Source organism: Phocoena phocoena, chromosome X (assembly GCF_963924675.1).
Source record: "Phocoena phocoena chromosome X, mPhoPho1.1, whole genome shotgun sequence".
In the NCBI taxonomy this organism is placed as follows: domain Eukaryota; kingdom Metazoa; phylum Chordata; class Mammalia; order Artiodactyla; family Phocoenidae; genus Phocoena; species Phocoena phocoena.
This window is the reverse complement of record NC_089240.1, coordinates 46,841,056-46,863,724: the sequence shown is the minus strand read 5'-3', so window position 1 is coordinate 46,863,724 and position 22,669 is coordinate 46,841,056. Positions and strand designations below refer to the sequence as shown.

Sequence of the window (22,669 nt, the reverse complement as noted above, 5' to 3'; positions counted from 1 at the left end):
CGAGGTTAAGCAATGATGCTTGTTGTTGAAACTGGTGATGATTACATGGGACTTCTACTGTTGAGTATGTTTGAAAATTTCTATAATAAACAGCTGAGAAAAAGAAATGGGACTAGAATGCCCTTTTAGTTTGGGCCCATATATTGTACGACCACAAATAGAAGAGTCTGTACTTGATTTTTTAAGTTGCAGCTCCCCAATTATTTTCACCTAGGAGCAGAGAAAGGCAGTAATTATCCAGGGCTGGGGAATGGGTAAGAGATCAGTGGAAAGGTCAAAGAGGGCTTTTTCTATAAGTAGAATAAAAAATTCCATTTTTTGTATGGTGATTTTATTCTTTTATATTCAGGTCACAAAAATGCCATATCACAATTCAGATTTCCATCTCTACTAAAGCTTCTTGAATTTGAGGCCCAAATTAACTCCTAATCTCACCAGATTTATCTAGGATATGGTACTTGGCTTTCTGATTCTGTATTCTGTGAGGTAGTGTGAAGACCCAGAACTAGATCTTAGATTGCCTCATTCCATGATAATTTTTCTATTATACCTTTCTGCTTATAGCTTAATTTTGAATTTTCTATTAAATGATGGCAATGTTCTTGTATTATTTTTTAAATCTAAAACCCATAAATTAAGGGTAACAGAATGTAAAATAAGTACATTTAGGCAGCTAACAGTTATTATAAGAACGTTTTGAATTATCTGGACCTCATTAATTTGATATTGAATTCCTAGAACCTGATAATTAGCTTGAGGTTCTCTCAATATTTTGGTATTGTTTAAGGATAAACATAATATAGATTTCTCAAAAGTTTATATATATATAACAATATATATATTTTATATATATATTTACTGATTGCTCATTGTGTCTAGCCATTCTAGAAGACTTTGAAATATTGATTTGAAATGTTTGCAATAGAGAAGCCCTTATGTGGAATTTCTAAAAGTGTTTTTTAATAACTGACTTTTCTGATTTCAAAAAAATACTTGTTTATTATATTTTACTAATTGGGGTTATACTGTATGTACATTTTGGGATCCTGTTTTTTTCCTACTTAATGTTGCAGCATGAGAATTCTCCACATTATTAATTACTATGAGAACATGTTTAGTTTCCATGTATTAGCATATGCATATATATGTATATCACATAATTTATGTAATATTACCTGTTATTAGAGATTTAGATCATTTACAATTTTTCACTGTTATTTGTAGAGCTATGACAAAATCCTTGTCAAAAAGTTGTTAAACGTATACTGTGTGTATATATCTCATTTAAAATTTGAATATGGTTTAGTGGTAAAAAATCATTATTTTAGTAATGATGTTGGCTTCGGCTTTCAGTTGCTTGATTTGTGACTAGAAACCGGTTTTCTTCTTCCAGGGTATAAAACCAGCCAGTTTCAATAAAGTCACTGATCCTGAAGTGAAAGAAATCATTGAGGGATGTATTCGTCAAAATAAATCTGAAAGGTGGGTGCATATGTAGTGAAATGACATGACTGATGGATGAATTTTTCTCTTATCTTGAGCTGGGTCTTCTTCTGATCTTTGAATCATGCTGGGTATGACTTTTCAGTGGAATCCAAACCATACTGACTAGAGTGAAGTGTATCAGTGCATCGTTTGCCATTTTAAACTGATACCATGTGCTGAATTTTCCTTGAACCGAAATTTGGGTTGTGTTTGTCTGTGTGTGTTGTGACAAGATCACCTTCAGCCATCAGTTTAACAGTCAGTGGGCCCCCCTCCCAGGTTAACTTGCTTCTAACAGTTGGTAGATAGTAGAGAGTTTCCTGCATTGTCACCTTCACATAAGTACTTAAATGGTTTTTTATGATAGTTTAAGAAAAAATTTAGCCATCAATTCACCAGATGTTTTTTATTTGTCCAGAATGTCCTGTGTCATGATAATGGTAATGCTGATAGGGCTATTTTTGTTCAAGAAATAGTATTCTAGATTTATTTGTATCACAATTTCTATTTTTCTTATGGACAATTCCTTTTAGTTTTAGCTTTTCCCTTTAATTTGAGCTTTGGACAGTTACTGACTCAAATTGCTCGGTTAGTATTTTGATTTTTACCTCCTTATTGATTATGATTAATAAGGTGATAGATCCTTTATAGAAATTATTTCCACCAGCATTTCACTGACTGTCTCTCATTTTTATTAGTTATCTATCTAAGTTTAGTGTTGCATATCTGAAAATATAAAAAGTCACTAAGATAAAACCTGTTTAATTATAGCTTTATTACACAACATTCTTGGTGTTTGTGCCAACAGGCTATATCTATATATCTCTATATTTTAATTATGGTAAAATATAAATAACCTAAGAGTCACCATTTTAATCATTTTAATTTTTTTTTTTTTTTTTTGCGGTACGCGGGCCTCTCACTGTTGTGGCCTCTCCCGTTGCGGAGCACAGGCTCCGGACACGCAGGCTCAGCGGCCATGGCTCACGGGCCCAGCCGCTCCGCGGCATGTGGGATCTTCCCGGACCGGGTCATGAACCCGTGTCCCCTGCATCGGCAGGCAGACTCTCAACCACTGCGCCACCAGGGAAGCCCCACCATTTTAATCATTTTAAAATGTACAATTCAGTGACATTATGCACATTCACATTGTTGTACAACCATCACCACTATTTCCAGAACTTTCTCATCATCCCAAACAGAAACTCTGTGCCCATTAAACAGTAACTCCCCACTCCCTTTCCCCTCAACCCCTGCCGACCTCTATTCTACTTTGTCTCTACTTCTATGTAGGTACCTCATATAAGTAGAATCATAAAATATTTTTCCTTTTGCATCTGGCTTATTTCACATAGCATAGTGTTTAAACGTTGATCCATGTTATAGCATGTATCAGAATTCCTTTGTTTTTACGGTTGAATACTATTCCTTTGTGTGCGTGTGTGTGTGTGTGTGTGTGTGTGTGTACACACACACACACACACACACCACATTTTGTTTATCCATTCATCTGTTAATGGACACTTTGGTTATTTCTGCCTCTTGGCTATTGTGAATAATGCGGCATGAACATTGGTGAACAAGTATCTTCTTGAGTCTGCTTTTAATTCTTTTTGGTATATACCTAGGAGTAGAATTACTGAATCATACGGTAATAATATATTTAATTTTTTGAAGAACCACTATATTTTTTCCATAGAGGCTGCATCATTTTGCATTCCTTCCAGCAATGTGTGATGGTTCCAATTTCTCAGTGTCCTCCCTAACACTTATTTTCCATTTTTTGTTAATAGACATCCTAATGGGTATAAAGTGGTATCTTATTGTGGTTTTGATTTGCCTTTCCCTAAGGACTAATAACGTTGAGTATCTTTCCATGTGCTTATTGGCCATTTGTATATCTTCTTTGGAGAAATGTCTATTCAAGTCCTTTGCCTTTTTAAAAAATTGAGTTGTTTATTTTGTTGTTGTTGTTTTTGAGTTGTAGTAATTTAGGCATGCTTATTTTAAAGCTATGCTAAAACTACTGTGTTGAAGTAGCCATTTTAGTTTGGTTTCTGATTGTTGTTTTTACAGCATTTTAATTATGATCTATTACCAAAGAACACTGGAATATTCAAAAGGATTTATGGCACATTAGTGTTTTGGAAAGAGCACAGGCTTCCACAGCAGAATAAGATTCAAATCTGGACTCACACTTAGCCAGTGTGATCTTGAGAAACTTACTTTAGCTGTTCCTCAAAATAGGTATTATTTTGATAGTTAAAAAGATAATTGGGCTTCCCTGGTGGTGCAGTGGTTGGGAGTCCACCTGCCGATGCAGGGGACACGGGTTTGTGCCCCGGTCCGGGAAGATCCCACATGCCGCGGAGCGGCTGGACCCGTGAGCCATGGCCACTGAGCCTGCGCGTCCGGAGCCTGTGCTCCACAACGGGAGAGGCCACAACAGTGAGAGGCCCGCGTACCACAAAAAAAAAAAAAAAGTTAATGAATGCATATAAAATACCTAACAGAGTAATAAGTATTTAATGAATGATACTGTCTGCTGCTATTGCAGTGGTTATTCCTTAGTAAAAATATCTAGGCAAAACTTTCATTTAGGAGCAGAGTGCTTAACTTGGTTGTACCTTCTTAAACACATCTCACCTTAGCCTTAAGACTAATTAGTCTGAGCAAGCTTGTTTTTTATAAAACTGTCTTAGTTAAGTGTTTGTCTCTTGATCACTAAAAATGTAGAAGGTTGAAAATCCTCAACTTACAGGATACCGTGCTGTCAATATGCTTTGTCTGTTTTAAATAGTGCAGGAGGGGCTTTCTACATACAAACTATGGAATACATCAGTTATAGCTCTCACTGGCCTGTAATATAGATAGATATTATTTATCTATTTTAGAAGTTGGTCAAAGAAAAGGAAATTAACTCTCCCAGCTTATAAAAGAATCTTTTGAACCTCTGTGCTTGTTTCTCTTCAGAGATGGTTAATCCCTAATATTAGACTAGAGTTGTATCCATTATATGTATACTTTGGCCTAGGATACTGGACTTAAATACTTTAAGAAAACCGTGTGACTTTGCTGAACTGAATTAGCTTCACCCATGGCGTTCCCTAAAGAGTGAAGTACACTGACTAGATTATTGTTAATAGAGTTAATGACTTCTATTTATAATATTTGTAAAAGTGTTTGAATTCCTAATTTACTTTAGAGTTTATATACCTTGAAGAGTTTTTAGTTTCCTTTGCCAACAATCTGTTGTGTGAGTTTTAGTAACTTAAGCCAGTGGCTTAGGGAAGATACTCAGTCCATCTGACGTTTACTGCAGCACTTCTCTAATTATCTCTAGGCATACCTTTAGGTATGTTAAACTTCAGTATCTAGATATGTTACTGTTAATAATCCTTAATTAAGATCACTACAAATGCATGTTAGTTGGGATTTCTTTGCATCCTTGGTAATAATAAATTGGATATAAGATTTGGTTTTTATAAAAAGGCAGATTAATGATTTAATTAATAGAAAATTTTAAATCAGGTTGTTACTTTGACACAATTTTTACTAATTAAGTAAAAATTCTTTATGATTGGAAGAATTGATAACAGATTTGTATTTTGTTTATTAGGTTGTCTGTCAGGGACCTACTAAACCACGCATTTTTTGCTGAAGATACAGGGCTAAGGGTGGAGTTAGCGGAGGAAGATGATTGCTCAAATTCATCTCTGGCTTTAAGGCTCTGGGTTGAAGACCCTAAAAAATTGAAAGGCAAGCATAAAGACAATGAAGCTATTGAATTCAGTTTCAATTTAGAAACAGATACACCTGAGGAAGTAGCGTATGAAATGGTAAGTGAATCCTACCACTGGCTTCCCCTCCCCTTATAGTATCAGGGTTGATTCCTTTCTCCTTCTGATTGCTTTCTTTCCTCTCATTTTATTTATTTAAATTGTAATTTTATTGTGAAATATATCTCTACAACAGAGTATATTAAATTTGTATGTACAGTATAAAGAATAGTAAAACTCTACTTCTGTTAAGAAATAGAACACTAATGGAACTTTAGAAGCTACCTGTGTGCCCCTCCCCCACTTGCGTTCCTCTCCCTCATTACCACAGGTAATATCTACCCTGACTTTTGTGTTACTCATTCCTTTGCTTTTCATTATAGTTTACCTAAATAATATATATTATTTTGTTTTGAAAACCAGAGTGGCAAACACACACCTAGCTGGTTACTGAAGTTACTGTTAGGTGAAGATGCCCAGGAGGGGATAAGCTGAACAGTCTCTCGGTCATAGTCTGGCTTCAGCTTCCCTAAGAGTTTATGAGAGCCGAGTCTAGGGAGGTCATCAGGGTGAGGTCACATGTGAGTCCAGGGAAACACACATGGCTCACCACAGTTAGGGCACCAGAGGGCTGTTGTGCAGACCAGAAAAATTAGTTGTCTGGTAACAATATGCTTTGATGGGGAGTGGGCCCCTCTGACTTCTCTACTTCTCATCTCCCCATGACCCGCTCCCCCCGCAAGAGTAGAAGACAACAGATAACTTCTGTTGGGTGGAATGTATGTGCATGCCCGATCCAGGCTGTGCAGTACTTGGAGGGAGGGGGTGCAGGAGCTTCAGCAGCACGTGGTCAAATTAGCAAAGTCCAGATACTTTGAGCCAGGCTCACCTGGGCATTCTGTCCTCAGGTTTAAAAGGAGTATGGGGGCTTCCCTGGTGGCACAGTGGTTAAGAATCCACCTGCCAATGCAGGGGACATGGGTTTGAGCCCTTCCCGGGAAGATTCCACATGCCGCGGGGCAACTAAGCCCGTGTGCCACCACTACTGAGCCTGCGCTCTAGACCCCGCGAGCCACAACTACTGAAGCTCATGTGCCTAGAGTCTATGCTCCGCAACAAGAGAAGCCACTGCAATGAGAAGCCCATGCACTGCAACAAAGACCCAACACAACCAAAAATAAATTAATTAAAATAAATAAATAAAAGGAGTATGGGACATTGACAGTGGGTATCTTGGAGATGATAGCCTTTAACATGCCTATCTTTCTAGTCACATGGTTCTAATCTAGAATGATTGTCTTGGACATCTGCTACATAACTATCATACTGGTCTTTCTTTTTACTATCATTCTAGACTTCTCTGCCTCTCTCCTGTATTGGAATTCATGTGTCCTAAATCCCATGTCTTTCTCTTTCTTTGCTTACCTTTTGTTTTAGTGGCTCACTTCCTCTGCCAACTTCTTAAGAAAGGGTATATGGGAGGTAAATTCTTTGAGACTTGCATGTATTAAAAACATCTTTATTCTGTCTTCATATTTGGCTGGCTAAGTCATTTTAGGTTGGCAGTTAAAAAAATTTAAAGTCATTGCTCCATGATTTTCTAGCTTTCAGTATTGATATTGAGAAATACAAAGATGTTCTGTTTTCTGGATCTTTTGCATGTGATCCATTTTTTCCTCTCTGGAAGCTTGTAATATCTTCTCTTTCTTCTCAGGATTATAAATTTTCACAGTGTGTCTTGGTTGGGGTCTGTTTTCATCCACTGTGTTGGATACTCAGTGGACTCATATCCTTTAGTTTCTGGGAAATTTCTTAAAAGTATTTTATTGTTGAGTTCTTTCCCTTTGTTTTCTCTTTCTAGAACTGCTGTTATTTGGATGTTTGGCCTCTTGGACTGTTTCTCCAATGTTCTTTTCTATCTTTTTGTCTTTTTATTCTCCTTTCTGGAAGACATTGTCAACTTTATTTTCTAACTCTTCCATTGAGTTTTTCATTTCTACTATCTTGTTTTTAATTTCAAGAGTTCCTTTTCATTTTTTTTTTTTTTTTTGGTCTGTTCCTTTTTTAGAGTAAACGTCTTGTTCTTTGTTTTGTGGATGCGATATTATGGCACCTCTCTGTAATTTTAGTGAAGAGAGTGTTTTTGACACTTTTTTTCTCCCTGCATAGTATCTTTTCTCCAAGTTGCTGGGGTTTTTCGTTGGTTTTGTGCTCCATCTTCTTGTTAGAGGCTTTTCTCATATTTCTGGTTATTCTTGGCTGGCTGCTCATGATCAATAGTAGGAGACTATTAGTTTTCTATTGCTGTATAGCAAGTTATCACAGATTTAGTGGGCTAAAACAACACCCTTTTGTTATTTCAGTTCCGTGGGTCAGAAGTCCTGGTAGGCTTTACTGGATTCTCTGCTTAGAGTCTCACAGGCTGAAATCAAGGTTTGGTGGCCTGGACTCTTAGCTGGAGGCTCTAGGAGAGAATCTGCTTTTGGGCTCAACCAGGTTGTTGACAGAGTTTAGTTCCATGCAGTTGTAAGACTAAGGTCTTCATTTCCTTTCTGGCTGTTAGCTGGGGGTCACTCTCAGCTCCTAGAGACTGTTCTTCAGTCCTTTCACATGCCCCCACTCCATCTTCAAAGTCAGGAATGGCAAGTTTAATCCTTCACTAGCTGGTAAAAGGCTCACCCAGATCTTTCTGTCTTAAGGTCAATTGTGTATAGCTCAATAATGGGAGTGCTATCTCATCATATTCACAGGTTTGAGGATTAGGATGGGACATCTTTGAGGGGCCATGATTTTGCCTATGACAGGGACTAACAAGCTGATTGGATGGTATGATTGCTTATGTCAGACGTGTTAACCTTTACTCTCAAGTATCTAGGTGGGCCAATAATTGGGGAATCTTTGACATAAATAGTTGTGGGTCTTTCTTCTTGGATTGGCCAGATTCTCCAGAGAAGCATCTTTCAATATCCTGCCTGGAGGGTAAGGATCTGGTTACTGATATTTTGGTAGCCAAGTGGGGAAGAGGGCTGGTGGTTTCTGTGTATGGCGTTCAGCATGCATATGGTCATTTAATCTTCTTGTTTTTGTTATGGTAGCCATACCCTCAACTGTGCCTGGTGTTCCCTAGTCCAGATATGATCCTCTTTTACCCTCTCCAGAGAACAAAATTACAGACTTCTCAGGTAGGGAAGAAGCAATCACCCAAAGGTGTGGACTGGAGGGTGGAGCACAGGGACCTAATACCTAACTACTTCTCAAAACCCTTTCACTTAGTCTTCCTTATTTTAGTCATCTCTTTTGACTTTACCCAGTTCTGTAAGTACCTGGTACTGCCAGTTCCTGTGTGTTACGAGTATTATTCAGTATAAATGGGAATGATTTTCAGCTTTCCCTGGTTCACTTTTTCAGGTCCACTAGGTCAGTTATTATCTGTTTGTTTTCCACATCCCCAAATGTCCAAAACATTGTCTGTTGTTGCTGTTGCCTTTATTCTTTCTATTCTTGTGAGTTTATGACTTAAAAATCCATTTACTCTGGGAGTGTTTTTTGAACTTTGGGAGGGAGTGAAATTAAATATATGGATTCCATCTAACATTTTAATCAACTACGATGAAATGTCCCCGAGTCTGCAGACCCCCATGATATGCTTTAAAAAACAGATTGTAGGACTGAGAATAATATGCCATGGCACCTCCTCAAGTCATTATCTCTGTTACTCAGCCCTGTTCCTTTCAGACAATAAGTCATTAACTTCTGTCACTCTTCTAACACCTAGTAAGATATAGCACTTTGCCATAAGCATACTTCCTCTGCCTAGAGTGTTGATCTCTGAACTTCATCTACCTCTCCCTCAATAGCCTGCAAGTTCCTTGTTTTGTTTTAATCCAGGTCAGACTTTACCTTCCTCTGTGATACTTTCTCTGCTTTCACCAGAGAGGCTTGTGCTCCTTTAGGGCTTTTGCAGCAGCTCATTTCTACCTTTTATTTCACTTTATGTTTTTTTAAAATTTTTATTTACTTTATTTATTTATTTTTGGCTGTGTTGGGTCTTTGTTGCCGTGCATGGGCTTTCTCTAGTTGCGGCCAGCGGGGGCTACTCTTCGTTGCGGTGCATGGGCTTCTCATTGCGGTGGCTTCTCTTGTTGCAGAGCACGGGCTCTAGGTGCTCAGGCTTCAGTAGCTGTGGTACGTGGGCTCAGTAGTTGTGGCTCATGGGCTCTAGAGTGCAGGCTCAGTAGTTGTGGTGCACGGACTTAGTTGCTCCGCGGCATGTGGGATCTTCCCGGACCAGGGCTCAAACCCATGTCCCCTGCCTTGGCAGGCAGATTCTTAACCACTGCGCCACCAGGGAAGCCCCTTATGTTGTTTTTATCCTTCTCTCACCACCAGCTTGTGTGTGCATATAGGACAAAGGACCAGCTTAGGCACTTATATGTCTCCAGAGCCCAATACTGGGCACATTGTAGACACTTACTGTTGTTGAATGAGGAAACCTTTTTAATGTTTCACAAAACTTAATGGCAGTCATAAATTACCTGTAATAAGACTGCATGTACTGAAATACCAAGCTATTTGTTTGTTTTTGTTTAAAGCCAGAATTATTTCAACAATGCTTGGTAATAGTGTTGCTTTTCTTACTAAAGGCTCTGGCATTTATGCATGTCTGATTAAGAAAGAACATAGAAACAAATTAACTGTTATTTAATAGCATTTGGAATTTGGGGGCAGAAAATAACTCTGCTAGTAAAAAGTAAAAGTGAAAATCTTAAAGATGTGGTTTGCTTGTTATGTTTTGTTTGTAGGTCAAGTCAGGATTCTTCCATGAAAGTGATTCCAAAGCTGTTGCTAAGTCCATTAGAGACCGGGTGGCCCTGATAAAGAAGACAAGGGAGAAGAAGCCAGCTGGCTGTTTGGAAGAACGCAGAGACTCCCAGTGCAAGTCTGTGGGGAATATACTCCCTCAGCCCCAAAATACAGCTTTGCCCCCTCCTCCTGCTCAGCACAGCGGGGCTGAATGTGAAGAAACTGAAGTTGATCAACATGTGCGACAACAGCTTCTGCAAAGAAAACCACAATGGCATTGCTCCTCTGTTACAAGTAACACAGTTATAATTTATAAAAGGAAATGTGTAATTGTATTCCCTTATCTTTAAATAGTACTTTTGTGTGTTTCAAAGCATTTTGTTATCTATCATTTCATTAATCCTTTTACAAAATCCCTGAAATAGGCAAGGCAGATAGTTTCCTTATTTTAAAATTAAGAAACTGTTAAGTGACTTGTCCAAGGTACCAGTTGAATAAGGATTATAATCTTTTTACCATTTTTAAGGGTCTCATGGTAAATCCTTTAGTAAAGAAGATATGCAACTAAAGATAGAATTTATTCTTCAAGAGGGAATTTTCTAGACTTTAAGAACTTTTGTATTTTAGACCCAAGTATAAAACTAACACAGTTTCTCTAATATTTCTGCTGTAATGCATTCTCTTCTCTAGAAGGGCACAGTATTTTCGTAGTAATAACCAGTTGTACCATAAAGGCAGTATTATTTTCTAGCCAGATTCTAGGAGAATGAGAATATGCTACCTAGATTTTACTGAAATCCTAATGGCAAACAAAGATTAGTTAGGATATGCATGAAATGGCCAGCAAATCGAGTTGACTTTTATGTGATTCTTTGTTTGTAGTTTTGCTTTACTAAGAATATTTTTGTTATACCACAGTATCAACATGGAGAGTTTACATGATGGTTTTTTATTAATTCTGCAGTGTACATATTTTATTTGAAGCTGTTTAAGGTTGTCAGAGTAAAAAAGAAAAAAATTAAAGAAACACTTACCATTTCCTGTGCTATTTGGACCTTGTGTTTCAAGTTTTTCCCTTCTACCTATCACTTGTTTTCTTTGCCATAGGTGACAGTTTGTCTGAGGCAGGAGCTGGATCAGTTATACATTCAGAAACTTCAAATCAGCCCAGTATAGCCTACTCCTCAGACCAGATGATGGGCTCTCAAATGGTTTCTAACAACCCACAGGCTGAAATAAATGTTCCAGGGAAAATTTATCCATCCCAGCAGCTAGTGGGACATTACCAGCAGATTTCAGGGGTGAGGTGAAGTGTTAAATATATTTTAAATATATAATCAGTATATTTACTGTAAATGGGAGAGTTTATCTTTAATTTTTTTTTTAACAGTTGCAGAAGCAGCCAAAGCTGACTCAGCCCCAAATTTTGCCTTTGCTTCAAGGTCAGTCCACTGTTCTGCCTGTACATGTCCTTGGACCTCCGCTTGTCTCACAACTCCAGTTTTTGCCATTAAGTGTCCCAAAGGTCTCACAGGTAAAGGTAAGATACATTTTAGAGTCTCCGTATTCAGTTAAACTTATTTAACACTGCCTAGGTTTTCTGACAGGCAAAGGCTCTCTTTCATAAATTCATCCTAGTTTATATAAAAGTCACTGAAAGCAAAAAGTTGTTTATACTTTCCTTCACTTAAGACATTCTTCTTGAGGATGTGTCTAACATTGTGTAACTAGAATCTTGAGACACTGCTTGTATAATTGGAAGAGAAACTGAGAACTCCATATACGGATAAAAAAGTTTATTTAGGGGACTTCCCTGGTGGTGCAGTGGTTAAGAATCCACCTGCCAGGGCTTCCTTGGTGGCACAGTGGTTAAGAATCCTCCTGCCAATGCAGGGAACATAGGTTCGAGCCCTGGTCCAGGAAGATCCCACATGCCGTGGAGCAGCTAAGCCCATGCACCACAACTACTGAGCCTGTGCTCTAGAGCCCGCGAGCCACAACTACTGAGCCTGCGCACCACAGCTACTGAAGCCCATGCACCTGGAGCCTGTGCTTCACAACAAGAGAAGCCACTGCACTGAGAAGCCTGTATACCGCAACGAAGAGTAGCCCCCGCTTGCCGCAGCTAGAGAAAAGCCTGCACGCAACAACAAAGACCCAATGCAGCCAAAGATAAAGTAAATTTTAAAAAAAAGAAAAAAAATAATCGCCTGCCAATGCAGGAGACACGGGTTAGAGCCCTGGTCCAGGAAGATCCCACATGCTGCGGAGCACCTAAGCCCATGCGCCACAACTACTGAGCCTGTGCTCTAGAGCCCACGCACCCGTGCACCTAGAGCCCGTGCTCTGCAACAAGAGAAGCCACTGCAATGAGAAGCCCGTGCATTGCAACGAAGAGTAGCCCCCACTCACCGCAACTAGAGAAAAGCCCGCGCGCAGCAACAAAGACCCAACACAGCCAAACATAAATAAATAAATTTAAAAAAATTATTTAGGACTCAGATCCCTTTTTATGGTTTGTTTTTTGTATTGGACTTTTCCAGCCTGGTTTGAATGTAGAGGGATGTCTTTGGTAGTTAAGTAGAACTAGTATTTCATAGACTCTTATAATTTTAAGCACTTTCATCTAAATTCTTGACTCTTTTGGTTCACATTTATTTCTGTAGGAGAAATAAGTGTTTTTGTCATTTAGACTCTCAAAGTCAATGGTACTCATTTCTGACAACGAGTACACAGTCTTTGTGAGAGTTCATATATCAAGACTATATCCTGGTTTCCTAGGTTATGGACTCTGGATACATGGTTGGGCTTTTCTTTGTTATCCCATTTTCTTTCCTCAACCCTACCATCCCCTGTGTGTCTCTTCTCTCTTTGGGAATGAGTTGGTCTGAGCTCCTAGGCATTCTCTGTATGTGATTTAGTTAGCAGCTGGTGATCTGTTGCTTTTAAGAGATTGGTATATAGTCATAGTTCATCAACAAACTTTTAATGACTGTCATCTCTGGGGATATAAAATGAGATAAAATATGGTCCTTGCCCTGAAGAACTCACAGACTTGTAGGGGAAAACATACATGTACTTGACAAATGCCAGATGCATTTAAAATCTGCTGGGGGTATATTTAATCTGATATGGTTGACAGTGCATGGTGTTTGGCTAGTATTTGTAGCTTATACGGTATATGTTCATACTTGAGCTTATGTTGTGGTTGGATTTATCTCTTTTTAAGACTATAATGCGAAGTGTGTTGGATGGATGCTTAAATTAACTTAGGTTCAACCACGTAAATATACAGGTATGTGTATTTTGAAATGTGTTTCCAAAATTTTTAAAAGAAGTTTAAAAACTTTATGAAAGTGTTATTTACCTATTTAAAATAAAGCCTATAAAGTTATAAAGAAGACAGTGAAAATCACCTACTATCTCTCCAGCTAGAAATAAATTATTGTTACATTTGGTGGTAGAGACTCTAGATTTGTCTTTTTTTTCTATGTATACATATATAACTTTGTTTATACATACATATGTATATCACATACATACTATTTTATAGCCTGCCTTTTGCACCTAATATATAGAATCCACATAAGCAAGCACTTTAACCAGTGGGGGTCTTTTTATGAATGTGGTGGTTCAAGTTCTAGGAATTATTACAGCCAGCCTATATGTATTCAGCCAACTCACTCCTCTCCTCTTGAGAGAGCTTCTCTGTTCCCTTTAACTATGATATTGAAATCCTTTTGAACTTCCACTGTCTGGTATGTGAAGGTGTCAGATTCAATTACTCTGAATTTCTGCCAGGGTTTGAATGAGTTATGTGGCAAGTGCAATAAATGAGAAGCCATGAGCAATATGTTGCCTGGGGACTGGTCTCAGTCCCTTAGTGTATTCAATTAGCATTTACTCATGGTATTAGGATTTTTATAGGACTAATGCTATACCCAGCACCTTTTTGATAACCTTCTGAAATTCTTTTTTAATTTATTTTTGGCTGCTTTGGGTCTTCATTGCTGTGCACGGGCTTTCGCTAGTTGTGGTGAACGGGGGCTACTCTTTGTTATTGTGCATGGGCTTCTCAATAAGGTGGCTTCTCTTGTTGTGGAGCATGGGCTCCAGGCATGTGGGCTTCAGTAGTTGTGGCGCGTGGGCTCTAGAGCACAGGCTCAGTAGTTGTGGCACACGGGCTTAGTTGCTCCACGGCATGTGGGATCTTCCCGGACCAGGGATTGAACCCGTGTCCCCTGCATTGGCAGGTGGATTCTTAATCACTGCACCACCAGGGAAGTCCCTGAAATTTTTACAACATAGCATTATTTTATCTATCATTCTGTCTGGGACCATTAAAATGAGCATGGTATATGCATTTATTTTATTTTTTAATAAAAAAAAATTTTTTTGGCCTCACTGTGCAGCTTGCAGGATCTTAGTTCCCCAACCTGGGATTGAACCTGGGCCCCTGGCAGCGAGAGCACCAAGCCCTAACCAGTGGACGCCAGGGAATTCCCATGGTATATGCATTTATAATTTGAATTTTCCTTGCACCAGCATTAGGAACTATAGCTGACCTTTGGAGCAGATGGACAAATTTCAGCTCAACCTATGACTTTAGACTTGTCAGTTACTGGAGTTCCACAACCAGTCTTCTCTGTAGTTTCTCCTCAGATATTGCTTGCTTCACAAATGACTTCCCAGGATCCAACAGTTGGTCTTCAGCTTGAGCCTGACCCTAGAAATGGGAATCAGGCATTAACCAAATTACCAAATGCCAATCAAATTCCTAGTTTCTTGTCAGTTAATCACCCTCAAGCTTTGTTGAATCATTCTTTTGCCCAACGTGTGAGCAGTGCACAGAATGCTTCTGGTACAGCTCAGCTCCCTTCTAATTCCATTGGGGGGCATTCAGGAGCCCATCACCCTTCTCACAAAAGATGCATTCAGTATGCCAGCCATACTCAGTGATACATCAGGAGTCTATAATTCCCAGTTCTTCAGTGCCACAAAGCCAGACTGTGCGTTTGAAGAAACCTTGTTTCCAAGCCTCTATTCAGCAGTAGCCATTGATGTTACAACCTAAGATTATGGCATCACCACAGAAAAATGTTCAGCAGGATTGTACTATGAAAATCTGAAACTCATGTAAGTCAGCAGCAGTCAAAGGGTAGTACTGAAAGTGTGATTCAGTCCCTGGAACAGCCATTTTATTCTGTTCAACACACTTACTCAGGACCACCTGCAGAACTGCCATCTTTCCCATTGAAGGCTCCTGAGTAGCTGCCCTTTGTGATACTTCCCCAGGAATAAGCTTCTTACCCATCACAGCCACTTACCCAATGAAGGCTCCAACACAGACTGTTTATTCACTGCCAGCCCCAGAGCATCCTCTTTACACTATACAACCACTGATATCACAGCCAACCTATTCTATACACGCTTCTTCTTATCCAGTCCCACCTGTGGCACAGCCCTCTTATTTGGTCCCGGCCTAGGGGCAGCCTGTTTATACAGTGCAATCTCTGGTTCGGTCACCTTTTCCAGACCAGCCAGGATGTATAATCCAAGCAGCTTACCCTATGCAACCTGTGGAACAGCCTGCTTACCAGGCACTTGAGTATGTCCCTTATTCAGGACACACTGTTTATATCCAGACAACTGAACAGGCAGCCTTCATAACCCAGCAAGTATACACAGTAAACCCTTCTAATAGCAGGCAAGTACATATTACAAACTCAGCAGATCAGGGCTTATACTTAGTACCACTTTATGTAGCACAGACTTCTGAGCAACAAGCCTATTTAACACAACCCCAAGGTTCTTCAGCCTTGGAACAAAAGACATAAGACATTTAACATTATTTATCATTAACCTTAGATACACAAACACATTCTATTGAGCCTTTATTTAATGTGCAGAATTCAGCATTTCTATCCTAAGCAGATGTCAGTTTTGGGTACCAGCAGCTAAAAGCCCAGTCAGCGTTACATCTCAGATGGCTGTGGAAGGACAGCTTCAACACCCTGCACAAATGTCCTTCATTCAGCAGGCCTCCTCAGAGGCCCAGATCCAGCCCCCACACTTCTCTGCACAGCTCTCCCAATCACATGTAACACCAAGCCAGGTTTCTCACTCAGCTTTCATTCATCATCAGCAGATGACTCATTCATCTCATACACAAGCACAGAAAACCCATCAGTTGTCTACTCAAGAAGGTCCCATAAATCAACAGCAGTCTTTATATAGCCAACATGCTGCTTTCCAGCAGCAGGTACCTCATTCACAGGCAACTAACCACATTCAGCCATTACAGGTATTCCAAAGGCCATTACAAACATGGTCCAGATTACACCTCCTTTGCAAGAACAGTTGCAACTAGCGGCAATGGAACAATACGTAATACAGCCTTTAGAGCAGCCTCAAGTGCTTCAGGCATTAGACAGCAGTCAAACCTTTCCCCTGCAATGAAACCTAGCACAGCACCAGCCATCATGCATTCAGCAGCAGTCTTCTGTCCAGCCACAGTGGCAGTCATCTTCTAGCTTAGCGCTTGTTTGTGGGTCATCAGAAACACAATGACAACACCAGACCCTCATCCAAGCTCTGGGATAGCCCTTACAAATCAGCCATCTTCTGTTCATCTGTCGCCACTTAGTATTCCAGTACAGGCTTCTACTGCCTCTCAGAGCATTTCTGTGTTACAGACACAGCAGTATTTGCAAGGCCAAGAAATTCCAAAGGTAAATCCTCCTGGGGGGAAAATATAGATGACTGTGAATTTTCTGTAATGTTCAAGGGTCAAGGAGATAGTGAGCTGTAGTAGAAATGGCACCAGACTGGAAGTCACAGTCCTTGTTCCTGCCTTTTTTCCTTACTCACTGGGTAGCTTTGATTCGAGTCTTTTTGGAGTTTCCTCATCTGTAAAGTGAAGGGGTAGACTAGATGATGCTAACAAAAAATATTTGAGCACCTACTTGGGATATATCAGTGAATAAAAGACAAAAATCCCTTCTGTCATTGAGTTTTGTTGCCTAATGTGGGTAGACTGTCACTAACCATAATAGTATAAAAAGTAAATTATATAATACAGTACAGGGAGATTGGGGGAAATGTGGAGCAGGGTAAGGAGGAAAGTGGGTTGCAATTCTAAATAAGGTGGAGATCAGGGTAGGCCTCATTGAGAAGGTTGACAATTGAGCACACACTTGAAGGAGATGAGAGAGTCCACAGCACACATTTCAGGTAGAGGGACTAACCAGTGCAAGGGCTTTGAGGGAGGAGTGGGTCTGGGATGTTCAAAGAACAGCAAGAAGGCCTGTTAGTCCTAGTATGTTACAAGCCTATGGCTATCTTATTGTTCTACATTTATAATAAAGCATTTGCCTTTATGAGATGATAATAGTGAACACTATTGAGTGATTCTTAGGTGCTAAATACTATTCTAATGGCTTTATGTGCACTATCCTCACAACAAACCTATGAATAGTAGCTGTCATTAGGGGTAACTGAGGTTCAGAGAGGTTAAATAACTTTCCCAGTGTCATACGGGAGGGCCAGGATTTGAACCCAGACTACCTGGCTGCAGAGGTTGTGCCCTTAATCATTATACACCATTCGTCCTCTTTGTAAGATAGCTATCCTCCCTGCCAAAATTTGAGAAAAAGAGCATGATGACTTCAGTGAGATATAATTAACTCAGGGGATTGATTGAATTAATTAAAGGAAGGAACTGAGAATCCAGTTTATTTTTTTTCTCTTCTGTTCTGCTTCAGGTATCTCTAAAGACTCTGAATTTATTGAGTTTGGCTAATAAAATGTATGAGGTCCTTAGATAATAGGTGTGCTATGTGGGAAGAGTATTTTAGTGGTGATATTACTATTCCAAACAGCTATGATCTCAAGTATTGTGTTTTATAAAATTCCCTCTTCATCAAGGGCATAACTTATAATGAATTCTGATGTGTGCACTCTGACTTCTAACAGGAATGATCAAGGATTAATAAAGATCTTTAGAGTTGAAGTTTCTTCAGACAAAGCATGCTATTGGGGATTTATTTCTTTAGAATAAATTTCTTAACAAGGTATTTCAGAATGGAATGTTCATTTCTGTGGGCAAGTGTTGTATACTTTCCTTTCCTAATTAAAAAAATTTCCCCCAACATTTTTTATGGCTGAGTAATATTCCATTGTATATCTATACCACATTTTCTTTTATTATTATTATTTATTTTTTAACATCTTTATTGGAGTATAATTGCTTTACAATGGTGTGTTAGTTTCTGCTTTATAACAAAGTGAATCAGCTATACATATACACATAACCCCATATCTCCTCCCTCTTGCGTCTCCCTCCAACCCTCCCTATCCCACCCCTCTAGGTGGTCACAAAGCACCGAGCTGATCTCCCTGTGCTACGCAGCTGCTTCCCACTAGCTATCTATTTTACATTTGGTAGTGTATATATGTCCATGCCACTCTCTCACTTCATCCCAGCTTACCCTTCCCACTACCCGTGTCCTCAAATCCATTCTCTACATTGGCGTCTTTATTCCTGTCGTGCCCCTAGGTTCTTCAGAACCATTTTTTTTCTTTTAGATTCCATATATATGTGTTAGCATACAGTATTTGTTTTTCTCTTTCTGACTTACTTCACTCTGTATGACAGACTCTAGGTCCATCCACCTCACTACAAGTAACTCAATTTCGTTTCTTTTTATGGCTGAGTAATATTCCATTGTATATATGTGCCACATCTTCTTTATCCATTCATCTGTTGATGAACACTTAGGTTGCTTCCATGTCCTGGCTATTGTAAATAGAGCTGCAGTGAACATTGTAGTACATGGCTCTTTCTGAATTATGGTTTTCTCAGGGCATATGCCCAGTAGTTTCCCCCAACATTTTATTAAGAAAAATTTCAAAGTTACAGAAAAGTTGATAAAAAATAAGTGAACACCCATATACCTACCAACTAGATTCTGCAGTTAACTTCTGCTGTATTTGCTCTATCACATATCTATCTACCCCTTTATCCATTTATTAGTCCATCTTATTTTTCTGGTCATTTCAAAATTAAAGTTGCTGATATTAGTACACTTCATCCATTAACACTTAAGCATGCATATCGTTGACTAGAACTCAGTATTTGTTTATATGTTTTTTAGTTTAAATTTATGTTCTGTAAAATGCACAGATCATAATTCAGTGAGTTTTGACAAATGCTTACACCTGTGTAACCCAAACCATTATCAAAATATAAAACAGATGTTGGCAAAGGTCTATATAGTAACTATTTTAGGCTTTGTGGGCTATGTAGTCTCTGTTGCATTTACTCAACTCTGCTATTGCATGCATGAAAACAGCCATAGACAATATGTAAAATATTTGGCATGGCTGTGTTCCAATACAACTTTATTCACAAAAATGGTTGGTGCACCAGATTTGGCCCGTAGGCTCTAGCTTGCCCACATAATAAAGAATATTGCCATTACTACAGAAAGTTCCTTCATGCCCCTTCCCAATCAGTGCCCCCCCACCCCACCAGAGTTGACCACTGTTGATTTTTTTTCACCATAGATTAATTTATCCTGCTCTATGTTTTTTTAATTTTTATTTATTTGTTTCTTTTTGGCTGCATGCTGTACAGCTTGTGGGATCTTAGTTCCCCAACCAGGGATTGAACCCAGGCCCTTGGCAGTGAAAGCTTGGAGTCCTAACCACTGGACAACCAGGGATAAACATAGAGAAAGAGAGAGAGAGAGAGCAACCACTAAGTAAACTTACAGCCCAATATACTCAAAACAGTATACATAAAACAAGAAGGAATCTTAAAAAATTTGCAAGTAACCCACAGGAAGGCAAGAAAAGAGAAACAGAGGAAAGACAACCATACGGAAAAAGCAAATACTAAAATGGCAGACTTGGGACTTCCCTGGTGGTCCAGTAGTTATGAATCCGCCTTCCAATGCAGGGGACACAGGTTCGATCCCTGGTCAGGGAACTAAGATCCCACATGTGGCAGGGCAACTAGAGGGCCCACGCACCCAGGAGCTGGCACACCACAACTAGAGAAGCCTGCACACCACAGCAAAAGATCCTGTGTGCTGCAACTAAGACCCAACACAACCAAAAATAAAATAAATAAATATTTTTTAAAAATAAAATGGCAGACTTAAGTCCTAAGACTTAAGTGCTATGCTGCTGCTTCCCACCAGCCAACTATTTTATGTTCGGTAGTATATATATGTTGTCTTGATCATATTTAAATCTTCTATTTTAGTAGGCACTTGCCCTGTTAAGTTTAGCCTGTAGATTCTATCCTACTTTTGTGGGCTGTATGTAGTTCCAATGATAATTTAGTTTTCTGAACTCTTGTAATGCTATTCTGGTCTGCTTGGTCTTCTGGCTCTGTTCGAGCTCTTGCTGGGTTTCCATCAGTGCTACCTGCAGGAGTGGAAGGTGCTTCTTTGGGCTACCAAGTGTTAGATTTGGGGAGTGGAGGATACTGGACCCATAGGACAGAGAGCATTTTCCCTGGCCTCTTTCCTGGCCATCTGATGCTGGTACCCTTAATACTCGATCTCTGCCAGTGCCACTGGGGTATGGAAGTACTTACCTGGCCACTGTTTACTGCTGAGTAAAAGGTCAGGAGTTGTGGGGTCTGCATGGCTCTCTGCCATTGGGTAGAGGGCTGAGACATAATGCCCTCAGTTGCCTTCTGCCATTGGGTGAAGGGTCAGGAGACTCATGGCCTGGATCTTTTTCTATTGCGTGGTGAAGCACCAGGAGCTTCTTGGGTCTTGAAGCCTCTATACTACCAGTCACCTTCCTCTGTCTCTTCAGTCTTGTAAGAATGTGGGTTTTCTTCTGAGTTTTAGCTGCTATGGGGCTTGCCCCCAGATGAAAAGCCATAAAAATAGCAAACTCATCTACTATCCTTCCTTTCTTCCAAGTGTTGCCTTCCTACCAGTTTCTACCTGCTTTTGATTGCTGTCTTATGCTTTCAGGCAGTTGTTTTTTTACATTTGTCCAGCACTTTTTGTTGATATCTCTGTGTGTGGGGTTTGGTCTTATGGGACCATTACCAGAAGTATAACCTCTCTTTCCTAATATTTTGTCACTGCAAAATATCACCTCTCACTTAATTGAGGTAACCACTATATGCCCATCCGTAAACCTCTAAGAGTTGATGACAAAGGGATGGAATGAATTTCTGATGTTTGGGGGTTTTTTATTGCCAACGCACAGGGGAGAGGGATCTTCATCCTGGTCAAATAGCAAGCTGTACTTATATTTTGTGTCTTTCTCCCCAATAAAACTGAAATTCTTTGTGGCAGAGATCTGTACCCAATTTATCTCTGTATTCCTAGCACAGTGTTTGTTACAATAGTTGCTTGTTATATGTTTGTTGAATAATCAATAAGAATGACTGTAGATATCTCTATCAGCCTGCTCTCAATGGGAGAGGATTCTTTGTTGATCTTTATCATTCTTGTTGCCTAATCAGGACTTACAAATTTATAATGAACTTGTGTTTGTGGACAACCTAAGATCTGTCTTCTATTTTCTATATTAATTTAAAAAATTGTGATATTTGAACAAATAAGACTTCGATACATTTCACAATATGCATAGCTGGTTAAATCTACTTTGTCTTCTTTTTTACATTGAAGTATAGTTGATTTACAATATTAGTTTCAGGTGTACAACATAGTGATTCAATTTTTTATAGATTATATTCCATTTACCAAAGATTTGTTCTTATTTCTCCATTTTATTTCCCCATGTATCAATGAACAAGGGTATATAAGAGACAGGAAGTGAATCATGAGTTCAGATGTGCCAATTGTGGTTTTGATTGTTTTATCAAATAATATGGAAAACCACTTATCCAATTTTTATCTACTGCTGAGGTTAGCCTTTTTTACCTCTTGTAGTGTGATGTGTTAGTACTAGTACATTAGTACTTTTAGAGGTTGAGATTGGTTCCTTTTCAGTTGACATTGTGGTCTAATCAAACATCTGTTTAGATGGTTTCAATTTTCAGCTCCTGTAGATAAATATGAAACCTCAGCATTTTGTATGCAGTTGCATCCCTACTCATCACAGTGTTTGAATATCACTTTGATTCTCAACCACAATATTTGCATCATATTTTCTTAAAAATTTTTTTCTACTTACTTTAATTACATAAGTAGTATGCCAATATAAATTCCTGGTAAAAAATTTAAAACAATGCCGAGAAATCTCATTTAACCCTGCTCCTCTCTTTGTCCTTGTCCTTTCTGTTATTAGTTTGGTGTGTTTCATTCTAGATCTTTTTTGGTGTAATTACATGCATAGCTATGTACCCTTAGCCCAAATATAGCATTATTTTCTGGTTTGTTTTATTACTTTAAGCGCATAAAAGAGATCCTACCATATGTGTCACTTTGTAAATTTTTTACTCAGTTATGTGTTCTGGAAATATATCTATGTTATTACATATAGATATACTTGATTTTATTTAATTGCCCCATAGTATTCCATAGTAAGACTACACTGCAGTTTATTTAGCTATTCCTCCTACCACTGGACATTTTGGCTGTTTCCAGTTTTTCACTGTTTTAACT

The 22,669-nt window shown here is 39.0% G+C and overlaps 1 protein-coding gene across 2 annotated transcripts in view; it reads left to right on the top strand.

Moving 5' to 3' along the window:
- The window catches only part of WNK3 (WNK lysine deficient protein kinase 3), a 126,266-nt gene that overhangs the window by 35,108 nt on the left and 68,489 nt on the right, over positions 1 to 22,669 (top strand). For both annotated transcript variants that reach the window (XM_065900745.1, XM_065900743.1), the window contains exons 5-9: positions 1,394 to 1,482; positions 5,105 to 5,324; positions 10,067 to 10,361; positions 11,175 to 11,368; positions 11,458 to 11,607. In XM_065900745.1, coding sequence (XP_065756817.1) covers positions 1,394 to 1,482; positions 5,105 to 5,324; positions 10,067 to 10,361; positions 11,175 to 11,368; positions 11,458 to 11,607 — 948 coding nt within the window. The remainder of the gene's footprint in view (positions 1 to 1,393; positions 1,483 to 5,104; positions 5,325 to 10,066; positions 10,362 to 11,174; positions 11,369 to 11,457; positions 11,608 to 22,669) is intronic.